This window comes from Sciurus vulgaris (genome assembly GCF_902686455.1).
Source record: "Sciurus vulgaris genome assembly, chromosome: 3".
Classification (NCBI taxonomy): Eukaryota; Metazoa; Chordata; class Mammalia; order Rodentia; family Sciuridae; genus Sciurus; species Sciurus vulgaris.
The window spans coordinates 86003135-86021174 of NC_136463.1; the positions used below are offsets into that span (position 1 = coordinate 86003135).

Here is an 18040-nt window from a genome sequence, read left to right on the forward strand (position 1 = left end):
GTTCCATAGTTTGGCTATTGTGAATTGTGCTACATTGAATATAGGTATGCATGTATCACTACAGTATGATGACCTTGTTTTGGATAAATAACAAGGAGTGGTATAACTGGGTCACATGGTGTTTCTAGTCCTAGTCTTTGAGAAGCCTTAATAGTGATTTCCATAGTTGTTAAACAACCTATTTTTAAATTAATAACAGATCATAGAAGAAGTCAAGGGGAAAATAAGAAAAAAATTGAAATTCTTCAAATGTGTATGAAAAATTCATTAAAATCATTAATCAGCAGGAAATTTATGAATATAAAATCTTACAATATGAAGAACAAAAGTATCACAAACCTATCTTTCTATGTTAAGGAAATGAAAAAATGTATATAAACTGAAAGCTAAAAGAAGGAAATAATACAGATTACTAGATTGGTAATAAATGAAGTAGGGAAGAGAAAAACAGTAGAAAGAATCAAAATAAAAAGTTAATTTCCTAGAAACATCAGTAAAATTCATAAAAGTTTAAACTAAAAAGGAAAAGAGGTTGGCACAGAAATGAAAGTAGGAACATGACTGCAAACATTTCAGAAACAAGGATTACGAAGGGATACTACAAGCAATCATATTCCAATAAACTAGATAATCTATATGAAACAAACAATTTTCTAGAAGTACATAGACTACCAAATTGACTCAAGAAGAGCTAGAGAATCTAAATAGACCTGTAAGAAATATTGACAAAAATTCATCAGGAACCAAAAACCTCCAACGAAGAAAAGTCCAGGACAAAGTGACTTATCCTGTGAAATATAACAGACATTTTATGAAGACCTAACACCAATATTTCTCAAATTCTTCCCAATACTAGACAAAGAGGGATTACTTATTAACTCACTCTATGTGGTTAGAATTATTCTGACACCAAAGCAAAGATGGCACAAAAAACAAGATCAATATCTTCATATGAATATACATAAAAATCCTTAACAATATTATCAAGACAAACTGTTTGCCATATATGAAGCACGGTGTACCAGGAACCAGTGTGATTTATTCCAGGAATATAAGGGTGTCTCACCAAAAGAAAATCCATGTTATATCACACTTTAATAGATGAAGAAGGAAAAATGGATCATCATTCCAGATGATCAGTAAAATACATGTGACATAATTCAATATCCTTAATTTATAAAAACTATTTTAAACCTAGGTTTGGAAGGAAACTTTCCCCACATGGCAAAGGACATTTATGTAAATGCTCTAAGAACACTCAATGGTGAGAGACCAAAAGATCTCCTCCATGATCAGGAACAAGACAAGGATGATCCTTTTCACCATTGCCTGACAGCACTGCATTTTAAGTTCTAGTCATGGTAAATAAGCAAGAAAAATAACAAATCAACTTGTAAACAAAAGAGCAAAACTACCATTGGTGGAACACAGAGTGATCCACAATCATCAACCCCAGAGCTAATAAGTGAATTTTTAAAACTATATGACTGACACTTAAAAAATCAGTTCCATTTACAATAGCATCAACAGAATGAAATACCTAGAAATGAATTCAACCTAGGAAAAAGAATTTTGTACCTCAAACTACAAAACACTGTTAACAGAAAACAAGACAAAAATACATGTAAAGATATTCTGTACATAGGTATTGGGATGCCAGCATTTTCAAGATGATATTATTATTCAAAGCAGTGTAGAGTTTCAATCTAATCACTCAGAATCCCCTCTGGCTTTCATGCAGAAAGGGAAAAGCCAATTGCTGAATTCATATAGAACTGTGCAGAGCCCAGAAGAGTACAGCAATATTTGAAAAGAAGAAAATACAAAGTTGGAACAGTCATACTTCCAGATTTCAAATCTTACTACAAAATTAAAATAATTAAAATAGTGGGGTGCTGGCATGAGAATAAACATTGGATAAAATCACAAACCTAGAAGTACTCACATATCTATAAGCAAGGTCATTCAACAAGGGAAACCAAAATATTCAAAGGGAAGAAAAACAATCTCTTCAACAAATGGAGCTAGTTGAAATGGATGTCCACATTAAGAAAACAAATAAATGAACAAATACAATTATGTCAAAATGAATTCTACTGTCATGTATAACTAAAGAGAACAAAAGAAAAAACTCCCTTCTTAGTACCATATACAAAAAGCAAATTAAAATGGATCAATGACCCACAAAGATCAATCTACAAGTCTTTTTCAAACACCTAGAGGCAAATCTTTATGACCTTGTGTTTCACAACATAATCTTATACATGACACCAGCATGAAAAACAAAAAGAATGATAGATATATATTGAGTTTTTGTGAATTAAAGAACAATAACAAAAAATTGAAAAAATAATCTGTATTATAGCAGAGAATATTTAAAAATCGTATCTGACAAGAGATTAATATACAGAATACATGAAGAATTCCTGTAACTCAATAACTATAAAAACAAACGACTGTTAAATGTGAGCAACGTACTCCAGTAGACATTTCTTCACAGAAGACACACCGTTATCCCACAAACACAGGAGAAGATGCCTAACATTACTATCATTAGGGAGGTGCAAGTATAGATTAAATGAGATGCCTTTTCAAACCCCTTGAACTTCTCTGAAAAAAATAAATGAAAAGTGACAATCATTGGTGAGAATTGGAAGAAATTTAAACACATGTATATTGAAGATGCAAATGTAAAAAGACTGAACTACTATGCACAATAGTTCTTCAGAAAGTTGAATACAGAATAACTCAGCAATTCCATTCGTAGGTGTATATCCCAAATATCAAAAGCAAGACCCCCCCTAAAATACATGCACATACATGTTTATAATAGCACTATTCCCAATAGCCAAAAGGTGAAACCAGTCCAAATTTCCATCTGTGGATGAGTGGATATACATATTGTAGCACGTGCATATAAGGGAATACTATGCCATTATAACATAGGATGAAAAGTTGATAAATATGACTATACAGATGAACCTCCAAAACACTGTTAGTTAAAAGGCACTAAGCACACAAAAAGTCATATATTATTTGATTCCATTTATATGAAATACCCAGATAAGGTAAATCTTTAGATAACAAGTGTAGATTTGTGATATCCAGGGGCTGAGGGAAGAGGGATATGGAATGTAACTGTCTATTGGGCACAGGGTTTACTCTAGAGGTAATGAGTGTATTCTGGAATCAGAGGGAGTGGATGCAAATTTTGTGACTGTACAAGATGCCATTGAAATGTTTATTTGAAACAGATAATTTCATTATACATGGATTTGTTCCAAATTATGAACATAATTATCAGCATCATGGATATGAATCAGGGAAGAAAGATACAAAATGCAATAGGGAAAGGTAATGTAATTCAAGTAACTAGAACTCTGTTATTTAGTTACTGCTGAAGCCCCAGGAAAGGCAGCGTAAGCTGTGAATATTAGAGCACAGGATGTCTACGCCCACCACAAAGGCTTCACGTCCACAGGTGTAAAGTGTAGTCTTACAGGTAAATGTGGAAGATAACTTCACTGAATCTCATTTTCTAGAAAGTGAAGTCAATTGGACTTTATACTCAATTGAACTATTTAAATAAAAAAGAAATAGTGTGGACAAATATGCTGAAACACTGAATAAATGTTGAAATTACTCCAGCTAAAATTTTCAAGAACAAAGAAAGTGAAACATCATGCATGTTAAAATAGTGTTAAATAAGATATATAGACAGATAATCATCTGACATATATCAGATCAATCTATATATAAGAATGTCTGATAATATCTTTTCTTACAGTTAACAAGTGAATTCTGTAATATAACATTGGTTATAGTTCAAAACAAAGGAAATCAATGCTCCCCATCATGTGTGACCACAGTGTGGTAATCTAACAGAATAAGTTACACTTTATGTACATATATTCTGCTAAAATAATTCTACTGCTATACTTTATGTACATATATTCTGCTAAAATAATTTAGTCATGTATAGCTAAAAATAAAAAGGAAAATCAATGTAAAATGTTGCCACCAAATGTATTTAGACAAATAATGCCAGATTAAAATATCGCCTTCCATAAAAACATGTAGTAAACATATATTACAAAATTTTTTCCCAGGAGGAGGGGGTAGTTGGATGTGACTTCCTTTTTTTATGGAAACCTTGCTTCTTGGTAGTAGACTAACTTGAAACCTGCATTTTAGAGACCAGATATCACATTTCCAAATTAAGTATTTTTATTAGGAGGGGAGAAATAAAAAAATAGGAGAAAATAAAGTTGTAGAATGACATATAAATAACTTTTGTACGATGTAGTTTAGCAAGGAAAATGTGTACTTATATTTTATCATGGGTATTTGATGTTCCAGAGAAAAATATATGAGAGTTGAAATAAAATTTCAGAGAGAATTTACATTTATGGTTATCAATTTCTCATATCTGTCATTTCCTTTATCTACTGCAGAATTCCTTCTCCACTGTAGGAATAACAGAGGAGGGAATATACAGAATTACTTTGCTCATTAAAAAAAATCATGGGCCAGAAATAAGGAGGTCTCACCTCTATTTTTTGTGCAGTGTAAAATATATCTTGTCCAGATTCTTCGTGGGGTGCAAGAATATATCTTAACTTAAAGTAAGATATTAACACAGGGATAGAGTCAAGAGGGTTTGGAATATGGTTCCTGCTTTTCTGCCTTCTCTTTATATGACATTAGGCAATAAAGTTTACCTTATAAGACTCAAGTGAATACTATAGAACATGAATAAATTAATGCCTATATTCATGTCAGTGATGTGAGAATAAATAAAAGAGTGCATGTTCAATATCTGGCTGGTTGATTTAAACAGATTCTCTTCTGACTCTTGTAAAACTAAATGCACTAGGACAAACTAAATTTGCTTTTTATCTGGACAATATGAGAAAATGAGAGTAAGGAAATCAGTTATGCCTTAAAAATAGAAATGCAACTACAGAACAAAGACAAAAAGATGTAACTATCTATACTCTCTTAGTGCCAGAGAAAATTATTTTCATTCAACATCAGAGATAAACCTATTTAAAAAGCCAAAACAATGCATGCTATCTGGGGGGAAACTGTTAGGATGTGTCATTGTTTTTCTTTGGAAGGCTGATTATGCCTGGGTAATGCTACATTCAAATGAGTTCATCTGTGCTGCTCTTGGAAAAACAAGCAGAGACACATTAGATTATGCCTATCAATATAACATAATCTCTTTTTTAATTCAACAAAATAAAATAAACAATTTGTATTGTGGTTGATGTTGATGTTTACAAATGAGTAATGCAAATCTCAAAATCTGTAAAACATTATTTTCCCCTCATAAAATCATAATGGGATAGCTTAATAGTTGCTTTGACATTTTAAGACACAGGTCAGATGCTTAAATGGCACCTTTTAAATTATAGCTGCCAAAAGATTGTTTACCACATAATATAACATGACATTTTAACTAACTATAACCAGAAGCTATTATTTTAGTAGAGCACAATAGTAACTAGAATCAGTTCACTTTGAATTTTTGTATGACAATAACAAATCAGCTGTCACTAATCCAATAAAGTCATTAATTTTATCAAGTTCTTTCTAGAAAATGATCTCTTACACTCTTTTTATAAATAGGACAAAATTAATCTTTCTTAAGCTTGTTTCAAAGGGTCAAATCATTGTTTTTCAATATGATATCATAGGCAATAAGAGGGAGAATTCTGTACTTCAATGTCATATTTGTAGGAACAGGACAAGAACAGAATATGAACCCAAGTTAGTTTGATGCCAAGGTCAATTTAATCAAATCCACATGCTATATTTTCTTCACAGGTTAGCTGCCCGAGTCACCCAAATCTACTGGCCTCGGTGTTATCGATAAAATTGCTCTACTTTGTTAAACCCAGGTTTTTTTTTTTTTTTTTTTTTTTTTTTTTTTAATGAGGGTTAAATGAGATGATGGTGCAGTACTTAGAAAATAAAACTTGCTATTTCTTCAAAGAAAAGATTGATTCCTTAAATGTTGACTTCTTGTTTTTGTTTTGTTTTGTGGATTTCTTTGAATAGGGCTGCCTCCATTTATTTCTCTGGTTCCCTCTACATCTTAGTTCTGTGTTTGATTTAAATGAAATAACATAGCATCATGAATCTAATTTTCATCTGATATTAGAGACTTACCTAACCATTAACATCACTTGCAGCAGTCTTGGCCTGCAAAAAGATTCCCCAACATAGTATACGGATCCATTTAAAATTCTTAAAATTGGAGAATCTCCTGGAAGTGAAAATAAAGGCATCTATACAGTAGAACTGGGTGTTCCTATGAAAGTCCTGTCTAATGGAGAATTAGCAGGGTTCTGACAGCTCTCTTACATAAAAGCTTGACTTTTTTTATATTCTGATAGGCTTGTACAGAACAATCTCAGATGCTCATCTAGACAGGATACCAAAGAAATGAAAAATTGTGCAAAGAAGGAAGTGCTAAAGCTAACAACGGAGACAGCATTAAGTACTCTACAATTTTAACCTTAGTCAGATAGTAACTCAACATTTAACCTTAGTCAGATAGTAACTCAACATGTATTGGCCTTGACTGATTAGACATAATGTTAAAGGCAATAGGCCACTGTTGCTGTTGAACTTTGGTGCATAAACAGCCCACAGGGTGTTATTTTAACAGGAATTAAACATCTTAATGGACACCCTTCCCCAAACATATTCTAACTCATAAAATATGCAATTGTATTCTCCAAACAGGTCAAACTTTGGAACTATATTCTGCATAAATATTTTTCAGATGATCATTTTCATTCTACATACTAAGGGTAAAAATAAGATACAAAGTAAGTGCATGGTACCATTAGACATGCTCCCATAACTTAAAAGTATGAATGTATTCTCATATATGTGTAAAGGATAATTATTGATCCTGTAATCATCAAACTCTGAAAATAAGAGTGGATATACTTTTTTCATTAAATAAACTCAATACTAGCTAGAACATATAGGTTTGTTTAGCAGATCTAAATGTCTGTCCTTTAATAAAAAATTGAGTGAATAACAATTCTTTCAGAAATTGTTCCTTATTAAAGAAAATCCTTGAATGGTTAACTCACTCTTCAAAAATAACCAAGACCTCTCTTCATAAGGCCGGGAAGATTCTGACAATTTTTGAAATCAAGGCACCTGTGTCAAATTGCTTCTGTAATAAAATTTGCAATCAAACCAAAATTACAATGAATATGTGTCTCTCTGGTTATAGGCTTGCATTCCTCAGCCCTTACCTACAAACTGTGAGGCCATTTTGAGCAAAATGGTTTCTAAATTGTTTCTCAGACTCAGTAATCTTTTGTATACTTTCATCTTTGAAAAACCATGACATATATTTTCAGGATGGAAATGACTTAGCGAAAGAGGATGCTGGATTTAATTTGTTGTTATTTTTCAGTAACAAACCACTATTATCATTGTTATTCCCACCATATTAGATCATATGCATTAAGAAAATTCAGGAGATCACTGCATTGTCAGGCAAACCAGATACCCCTCACTTCAATGAAACACTGAAGTTATCGTTTGAAGCTGGAATGTTCTTCTGAAGTCATGTGTTCAAGTTTTGGTCCTCAGTTTGGTATACTGGGGGTGGGGTGAAAACTTCAAGGGAGGGGTCTAGTTGGAGGATTTATGTCACTGGGGACATACTCCTGAGAGGAACTGCAGCACCCTGGTCTCTTTCTCTTTCATATCCCTCCATGAGATGAGCACCTGCCATGCACTCCTACCATGATGCATTGCCCTGCCACCAGAGGCCACAAAGCAACAGGTCTGCCTATCATGAACAAGGGTTCCAAAACTGTGAGTCAAAGAAAATTTTTATAAGTTGATTATCTCAGGTATTTTTAATGACAAAGACAAATAGACCACAAGCCTGGGAGGGCTAGGAAAGGATGACTAAGGGCAATTAAAGCACTAAAGTCTAACCACAGGCATACACAGCTCCATACACAGGCTACATCAAAAATGTACACTAGCACAACTATGATGCTCCAATAAAAACATGAAAATATATTAAAAACTAAATTCAGATTTTGTATTTCCTGGGTAATGAGAGAAACAAGACTAGATAACTTCTAAGTGTGCTTTCAGGCTTATGACTCAAGTCTTAGGCTTCAAATTGTAGATCTTCTGGTTTACATATCACTTGAACATGTTTGGTTTGGGCCCACATAAAGGCCATATAATTTGGCTGGCATCATACTAAATCCTGGGTCAAGTGAATTCCTAACCAGTGTCACCTACCCATTTCATCTATTTATATAATCATCCAAGCCCATAGTGCCAATGAGTTTTACGAACAGATGGTGGAGAACACAGGTGTCTGCTTCCTATAGCTATAGTTTTTCTACTACAGCTTAATTTTTTTTTTTAATTTCACAATATCCCTGCCAAAAATAACAGTGAAATCAAATGACATTTGGATATGCAAAATGTACTAGGTGAACTATAAACCTAAGTGATAATTTTCACTTCCATTTGTATTATTAATGTCATGTAAAATGAAGACTTTGAATTGGGGGTGTGGGTTTTCTAGATTTGTATATTTTGTGACTTTAGAGGAAGAGGATTGGAGATGAAAGCTATAAAAAAGCAATGGTGCAGTCAAAATCCATAGCACCTAGAATATAGTAAGATTTCCATTTATCTATTAGATGAATAAATGAATGAACAAATGAAAAAGCAATCAGACCACTATAAAAACAATTCCAGAATAAGCATCTAGTCATTCTTCTTTTGTTATAACTTAAAATTCAAGTTGCAGAAGATCTATCTTCTTAAAAGAATTTATATTTTTTTCTGGAAAATATCCTTCATGTAACAAAATGTTTGGCATGGTTTCTGATGGTCAATAAGTTATGAAAAATAGGAATAATCAGAGAAGTAGTAACAGTAGTGTGAGGTACTATACTAAATAGTTGAACAATATTATCTCATTTAACTCATAAAGTTGGTGCTATATAGCATGCCAATAATACAGATGAATAAGTGAGAGACAAAGTTAAATAATTTGCCAAGTTTAAAGAATTTGTCAATTACTAAAGGTATATTACCCAAAGTCCTTTCTTTAATACATGAACAAGAGTATGGAGAAATGAACACAAACACATTGTGGTTTTATACTTGTGGTAAATGGAAAGGGTTGGGTAGATCAAGTTTAATTTAATAAATGGCCAACTCTAGGATATACATGTTATTCCAAACTGTCAGAGATTCCAGTGTATCACTAAATGAATCACAAGAAAATATGAGAATGATTTATTGGAATATGGATGCTAGAATAAGGTTTGAAGATAGGAGTTCAAGAGAAATACTCAGAAATTATGGCACCAATACCCACCATCTGTTTACGAGCCACCAATACAAGGCAACAAAACCATGTCATTCATTTTTTGCAATCATGCTAAAATTCCTATGTTTAAGTGAAACACCATCTGAACATAAGCTCATCTTCCTTTAGAAAAGATTCTTGGCATTCTGCAGCAACTTAGAGCCACCACATTGCTGAATTATATTGTACCACAGATGTACAAATGAGGCAGTTAAGAGAAAGTTCCTGAAGAGAATGCTGGATAAACCAGCTCTTACCAGGAAATTTCCTTTATTTCTTCAGTTTTCAATTACCTTTCTCTCCTCATTCCTCCTTCCTGGCTCCCGTACATTCTTTCTCAGTCTCTTCATATGTTAAATGAAAACAACAAGCTATATTTTTGGCAGTTTATATATTTCAAAGGCAATATTTTTACAAAGATGAAATATTTCACCAAGTACCACATTGGAACAATCAATAACTGCCATTTGTATAATTAGTCACTGTAATTACTTGACTAAACGACTCTGAAAAGGAGCTGTTGTTAATCACATTTTGTTCCTTGGAAAATAAGTAGAATGTGTTTAAGGAGCTTATGTAATAACAAAGCTGGGAACTGAGGTATAAATAAACAGCATTCAACAGCAAGCTACCACTTTATGCTATCAGTTAATTTTTGGATTAGATCAATCCTATCTTGGAAGTGACTATTTTTCATAACACTATATATGAACTATATATGGACATTCACTCTGAGAAAGGCAGTTGGGTAGGTTGTAGCAATATGTCAGATTTATCTGATTGTGGAAGATGGACTTTATCTGTGCCTTCTTTGTTAACACCCATCACATAATAGAAAAACTCTTGTGAATTGAAATAGTATCCATGGAAGAATTAAGTCTATTCATAATTTCTATATTCATGTTAAACTCTAATCTGAAGAACACAGTCCAAAGTTCATAGAAAGGACAATTTAGAGAGACTCTTTAGTCAGGGGTTGGAACTTATGATGTAAAAACTTCAGGAAAGAAAAAGACAAAAAAAGGCAGAAGGAAGGAATACCTGCATTTAGAGAAGTACATGTTATTTTTTTAAACTTGATCTTTTTCTCAAATCCTCTCTTTCCATTTCCATAAGATGGGTTATTACCCACATACAGGAATTTCCAGACTCCACACCCTCATCTTCAACCCACAATAAAAGTCAAATGTCTCACACATTCAGTAAACTGACAAACATAATAATTCTCTAAGTAGCAATGGAGACTAAAGACTCCTTGGCATTCTCAATTTATATATTTTACATTTTCAACTTCCAAAAAAATCCACATGATATTTGAACTTCAAAATTACTGTGCCATTTTGCAAAATGTCTGATTATACTTTTTTAAAAAAATCCAAACAAAGCTAATGTGTCCTCAGACACCACATACTGCTACCCTCTTAAGGCATTTGAATGTGAAATTATCATCCACAACACCATCATAAGAGAGGAATAAAGACAGATTACCTGGGGTTAAGAGGATGACTGACATAGTGATGAGTGAGCATACAACTAAAATCACCAGCAGGGCAATAGCAATTCCCTTCCAGTTTCTCTGTGGAGGGCTGTTACTTCCCAGTTCCTACCGAGATAGGAAAAAAAAAAAAAGTTTCATAATTATACATGCTCCAAGAGAAATATATTCATAAAGGAATGATTCAGTGCATTGCACAATCACAGTTTGAGAGCTGATTAGAATCCATTTCCTGTTCTATAACTCATTTAATTATTCAAAGGTGCATATATAATAAATGGCTATCTTTTGGGGGGGAAATCCGATTTCTCTAAAGATAAACCAGCAGAACTTTATACCTGCTGTCGAAAATGTAACTGGTGTTCAAATGAATTGACTGCAAACACCAGGATGATGGCCAAAATACTCTGCAAAATAATTATGGAAATAAAGTGATTCCATTTACATTAATCCATGCTACAATGAAACCCACCACACAAATTTAAACACAACTATTCTTGAAGCATAGTCAACTACTTTTTTAAGTGGATAGGGGAAAAGATTAGAAACAGGAAAATCACACAAAGTGCCCTTCACAGTATAGCAGTGCTCACTGATCAGCACAAGTTCTTTTTAAACATTTCCCCACCATTCATAAAAAACAACAAGACATAGTAACTACATTAAAGAAGTGCTTCTCTATCAATATTAATGATGTTGTCTCACTGGGCAATACACATGATATTGGCAAGGAGGTAAGATGGATGGGGAAGGATAAACTTAAACATTTCCCACAGGGCTGGGGATATAGTTCAGTTGGTAGAGTGCTTTCCTCACAAACACAAGGCCCTGGGTTCAAATCCCCAGCACCACACACACAAATAAACCCAAAAAACACATCTCTCACAATGCGTGCAGTTAAGCTATTCATTTTTCAGTGGATCTCTGTTCTACTTTGTTGACTGGAAATGTATAGGCATAATTCACCAAAGTAAAGCACTGACCACATTGGTTTAATATGAATGTTAGGTTTTCTTTTCAATATTGTTTTAAAAACAATGAATATCTCGTATCTTTTCCTACCTCATTCCCCAAAATTTACATCCTTTCCTTGCAAAATTTTCTTTAATTAGAAGCATCTCCCTGATTTGGGGGAAAATAAAACAAGACACAGAGATGTTTAGTTCACTATGTAGGCATTGATAATCCAAGAAGCCACAGAACGACTTTGATTTAAACTAAGATTAATAGGATACAAGCATTTAATAGTTTGTAAATGTGCTCCTGTGACACACAGAATACAACATTGATGCCAATTTTCGCCTAGTGATTTTGGCTTTGAATTCTGCCATGAAGATATGAAATTGAAATAGCTAACTATAACAAGAAGACAAGCAGAGAAGTTTTGTGTTCTGTTTCCCTTCTCTCATCAACCACTTGTGATTTGTCTTTCATTCTGATGAACCAAATCTAGCAAGAGTCAATTGCATTGTTTATTTTTTTTTTAATGACTCATTCCACACCCAATTCCAATAATGCTTATTTTCCAACACCTCTACTCCTCTTGTACTTTGGTTAAAATGTCTAGTCATATTTTCCAAACAAATAAAGTGGTGTTCCCAAATCCTCAGGTTTAGAGTAGTACCTTCAAGACAAGCAACAGTTGCCCTATGATCATAAAGTCTTATCTGGAATGAGGAATTCTTGCAGGATATTTTGAACTCCTTCATTAGGTGTGCGCTTGATTCTCTTTGACTACTAACAGTAACAACCTATGTTAAGGCTCCTCAGAAGCCAGAAAGAAGTAAAGGGGTTGCTATTGTGAATCAAAGACATCAGTGGATCTGAAGGTTGTAAAACACTCGTAAGAACTAAGAGTAAAAGAGGGACAGGAACCAACATCACATAGGTGTCTGGGCCAAGAATAATAAGTACTTTCTTAGTAACTCTAAGGGAGCTGAGCAGGTTCTATTGTTTCACCGTGCAAGGAAGAATAGGAATTAATTATAGCTTACTTTTTATTCCAGTAAAAAAATTAAGAAGAAATCATCATTTCTAATCTACTGATCATTATCTTTATGCACTGCCACTCTAACTACAGATAAACCTGCAGAGAAATGACTTCTAACTGTGCCTTCCAGTGTTTGAACATGGTAATTCCACATAATGTCTGAAACATTGTCCAACACAGGAATTTAGATATCTTACTGTATGCCTGGCATTTTTACTAAGTATTTCATATTCATAATATCACATAATCCTCAAAATAATCCTTTGAGATTACTATTATTTTGACAGACTTGCAAATGAGAAAAATGGGATTTAGAGACATTAATTACATATCTGCTTACTGTTAATAAGTGGGAGAGATGGGGGGTCCTGTCTATAAAATCTGGCTACAGAGACCATAATCTTAACTACTATAATATTCTTTGTCTAAAGATAAATATTTCTAGAATAAGTGAATTAGTAAATCAGTGTATTATTTGGAACCATATAGTTAGTTGCACAATAGCATTTATTTGAGAAAATTTACAGTGATACACTAAATTTAAATAAATTAATGTTTCCACAGTCACGGTCACCTAGGGAAGTGTACAATTTTTTAAAAATAATAAAAGGTGTTTGAATGAGAAGAATTTTTCTGTTCATAAAGTGATTCACATAAGAGTGGATGGCTCCTTTAAAATGATTTATGAATGCCCACGGCATATAGAAGACCCTGTTTAATGACTGCGGACTTGCTGATCTCTCAGCACGATTCTGCCCTTTCCATCCCCTTACATTCTACACTATAATATTTCAAAAGCATGTTTCATTATGTGACTTTATTCTCCAAAGTCTTTTTACATCTTCACACCATGTAAATGATCAAGTACAAATGTGCGAGTCCAGAAAAGTAATTGTCAATATCCAAGCTTAAGCATTGTCTCCTTTTGAGAAAGAACTTGTAACCCTGTACTTCTCTGATCCCCATTCCCCACATTTGCTTTGGAACTTCAAATTACATTCACATCACCATTCCATTCCTAATTCAGTTCCATCCAATCCTTTTTGTTATGACCTGATCTTGAATGTCCTCCAGAGGCCCATATGTTAAAGGCTTGGTTGCCTGCCAGTGGTGCTGTTGAAAGGTAGTAAGACCTTTAAGATGTGGAGGCTAGTGGAAGGAAGTTAGGTCATTGGGGACACGCCCAGCCTCTTCTCTCTCCCTTTACTACTTAGATGCCATGAGATAAGCTATTTCCTCTGCCACATGGTCTCCACCATTATGTTCTGCCTAGCTACAGGCCCAAAGACAATAGTAATTCTGAAACCATGAACTAAAATAAACCTTTTTGTCTTCTATGTTGTTTTCTTAGATATTTTCTCATAGTGACAAAAAGTCAATACAATTTTCATATACATCTAATTATTGACCTTGTCAATCATTCCAGATTCTGCTCATATGTCTCTTTCCCTGGGATTCTCCCCCATTTATATAAGACAGTTATGATGTTTTCTTCCCTAAAGTCTATTGTAACAATAGTTATGATCCAACTGTGCTACTTCATAGCTATAAGATTGCAAAGATACTTCTTAGACTGTTTTTTTTAAGAAAACCTGAATAACTGGAATAATAATTATATTTAAATGTTGCAAGGATTAAAGTCATATAAAGTTATTAAAAAAGTATAAAATAAGAAATTTGACTTAGTAAACTTCTTTGTTCTCCTTCAGTATACTTGATAAAAGTTATTCTTTTTTATCATTCAAATCTCCTTTCTTGTGCTCCTGTCTCAGGGAAGTCTTGTCTGACAACTTTCTCTAAGTTAAGATGCTTTGTCTCCTTCTATCCTTGCATTTAGTTTTATTTTCTTCATTACATATTATGTATATATTAAGTAGTCTATAACTGTCACATATATTATAACTTTGGGGTATACCATACATATGTTTTATTTGACATTCATGTTAATAATTATAGTAATCTCTTAAAACGTTCATTTTATCTGCTTCAGGGGACCACACAATGTTAGTAACCTAGTTTTTTGTTCTTTTCTATGTTCCTATCACCTCAGACAGGTACTTCTCAGATAATAAAATATTATTGAATGAATGATACACAATAAAAATGAGTATATAATAGCAACATTATGATAACGATGATAATGGTGGTGGTGTAGTGGTATTAAAATCTTGTAAAATAATTTATTACATCCCTGTTTCAGTTATTAACTTCATAAAGTAAGAATTGCTTCTTGGACAATTTTTATTCCTGAAGCCACTTAACAATCTCTGATTCTTAAAGGAGATACCTAGAAAAAAAATACCCAATTATTTAAGTGGTAAAAATGGAGTTAGGAAGGTATGTAGATACAGGATCATTGGTTAAATATATGATGATAGCAAACTTTTTAATTGTGATTATTTGCTGAAGATTAAGTCAACTGCAATTACTTTTAGCCTTATTCACCTGCTTGAATTCTGAAATTGTTTTCATTCTTTAGGCACCCTCTTGGAAAAACAACCTCCTGCATGATAATCTCTATTGCTGGGGGAAGTAGTCATAATCAATTTGTCAATTTGCTTTCTTGATGATCTTCAATCACTCAACATTTGAAAGCAATCAATTGCACCTGCCAGGCCACAGAAAAGGTAGGATGCTGTGTAGCAGCCTAAGATGTAAAGCATGTATGAAGCCCACATCTGGATGCAGAAAATAGTGCTGGGTTATGATATCAGATAGTTTTAAAGCTTTAAGAACAAATTAGTTCTGTAGTTGGTGGAGGCATCAGTTGAGATACAATCATGCATTGAATTATAATGTTTCAGTCAATAAAAAACTACATATAACATGGTATATATAGCCTAGGTATGTAGTAATTTATATCATATAGGTTTATCTAAGTTTATGTAAGTACATTTTTTGATGTATGTTTAGTAACAAAGTTGCATAGGGACACAGTTTTTAGGATGTATCCCTATTGCTGAGCAGACACATGACTGTATTTACATCCAATTTCTGATTATGTTTAGTACTGTGATTTTTGAAAACCACATTAGTGTTACTGACCAAACCAAACTGGATCTGTACTCTAGTTACTCATATTATTTACTGCCAATCAGATTATCCATTACCCTTCATAGAAGCTGAGTTTATTGGAAAAGCCTGACTACTACAAAGATAGTTTATATAAATCAAATGTAGTTTTAATTTCTTCAGGTGGATAGAGAATGACACTAGAATTCATGATAAAAAGAAAGGAAGAAAAAAATGATAAATGAGGTTTTTATGTCATTTCATTTAGCAACTAAGGAAAAAAGCTTAACCAACAGATTTGTTTTCTTTAAAAGTAAGTTAATGTAAAGGGCATCAGATTGGCATATTTTAATTTTTTGGGGCATATTTTAATTTGAATCATAGTCTATTTATACTTTCCTTTGGAAAACATCAATGCATTCATCTGCCATATCTGTCCTGGAAGAAATAGTCCTTCTATATTGAAAAAAAATTCTTAAAAGTGTAAACATTTAGAAAATAATATTAAAAGGGAAAAAATCATTGAGATGTTATGTCTCCAAATTGGTCGTGGTTTTGTTAATAAAAATATATTTCTTGGGTTGGGGATAGAGCTCAGTTGGTAGACTGCTTGCCTTGTAAGTGCTCAATCCCCAGAATTGCAAAAAAGTAAATAAATAAATAAAAATAAAATAAAATAAATTTCTTCATCCATCCACATATCTAAGAAGCACTGAAAAGGTTTTTTTTTTTTTTTTTTTAATATCTTTGTTCCTGCTTTAAAATCTGTATTAGACCTCTAGTAAGTTTTAGCTTTTATTATAGGAATTCTTTAGCCTGTTTGTCAATATCATCACACAAGTTATCCAAAAAGTTAATTAATCACTTGTCTTTTCTCTTTCCTGTACTTTAGCTTTGATACCCTTCTAATGTACTTAATTATTCATGAACACAGACTCAATGTTTTCTGAAACAAATTCTATAAAATTCTTCATTGTTTTAAATGAAGCAACATATTCCTATCAACTAATTTCCTTTATAATAGCTCAAAAAATTGAATTGTTTTTCATTTATTTTATTTTACTGGTGGTTTTCACATTTTAACCTGTACAAGTTTCAACTATTAATAGTTCAAAAATAGTCCAAACACATTCAGACTTAATACTCTGAAAACAAAGAAAGAGAAAATAATTTAAAATTTTCTAAATTATTTTATCATATTAGAGAAACACAGAATTTTCGAATTAAGCTTTTTTAAAAAGATACCTAGGATAAATACCAACTCTTTGAAAAATGCTTTTCCAGCATAATTAGGACATTTTTATCCAGTTGACTTTGAAAACTTGAGTTAGTAATTTGACAGTTGGTCAGTTCCCGTTAACTAATACTACATACACTGGAGTCATTTGAGTGTTCCAGACACTGCAATAGATGCATCTGGAAATACAAATGAAAAGGTGGCCTGTCCCCAGTGAGCACTAGGACTAAGGAGGGATTTACTGACCACCAACATAACACAAAATTGAATAATGAAGGGTAAAACAGAAAATCACAATACTTTGTTAGGGGAAACAAGAAGGAATGCTATTAACTTCCTAATGTTCATTAAAATATTGATTTAGCATGGTCAACATTTCCTATAAAAGATGATGGATGGCAGGATTACATAACTATGCAACATCTGAATTGAAAGAAGAAATCAGAGGACTTTGCTTTTTAAAGTAGAAAGTAAAATCACACATTTGAGGGTTTGGAACATTCAAAATCATGCTTTTTTTTTTTGTTTTTTTTTTTTGCCTTTCACTAAAATAATTCATACAATTTATACACTAGAATGAACCAATAAAATAAATTAAAATAATTTTCAACAACTTCAAAAAGCTTCTGTATCATTTAAAACATAACATATTGAAAGATAAAAAAAATACACATTTTAGATCTTTTCTCCTGGTTTCTCTCTCCTACTCACTTTCCTTCTCTCTCCTCACTTTTCTCTCTCTCTTGCGTGCACCCTTTCTCTTTTACTCTCATTCTCTCTCTTACCCTTCAGGGAGACACTCTGTTTGCTTAATAAACCCTCTTATGTAAAAAAAAAAAAAAAAAAAAAAATACACATTTTAATTAAGTCCATAGAATTGTCCTAATCTGTCTGAAAAATATAGAGTAGGAATAACTTTTA

At 32.8% G+C, this 18040-nt stretch overlaps 1 protein-coding gene across 2 annotated transcripts in view; it reads right to left on the reverse strand.

Moving 5' to 3' along the window:
- The window catches only part of DPP10 (dipeptidyl peptidase like 10), a 616119-nt gene that overhangs the window by 466829 nt on the left and 131250 nt on the right, over positions 1–18040 (reverse strand). For both annotated transcript variants that reach the window (XM_079135626.1, XM_079135625.1), the window contains exon 2: positions 10874–10988. In XM_079135626.1, coding sequence (XP_078991752.1) covers positions 10874–10988 — 115 coding nt within the window. The remainder of the gene's footprint in view (positions 1–10873; positions 10989–18040) is intronic.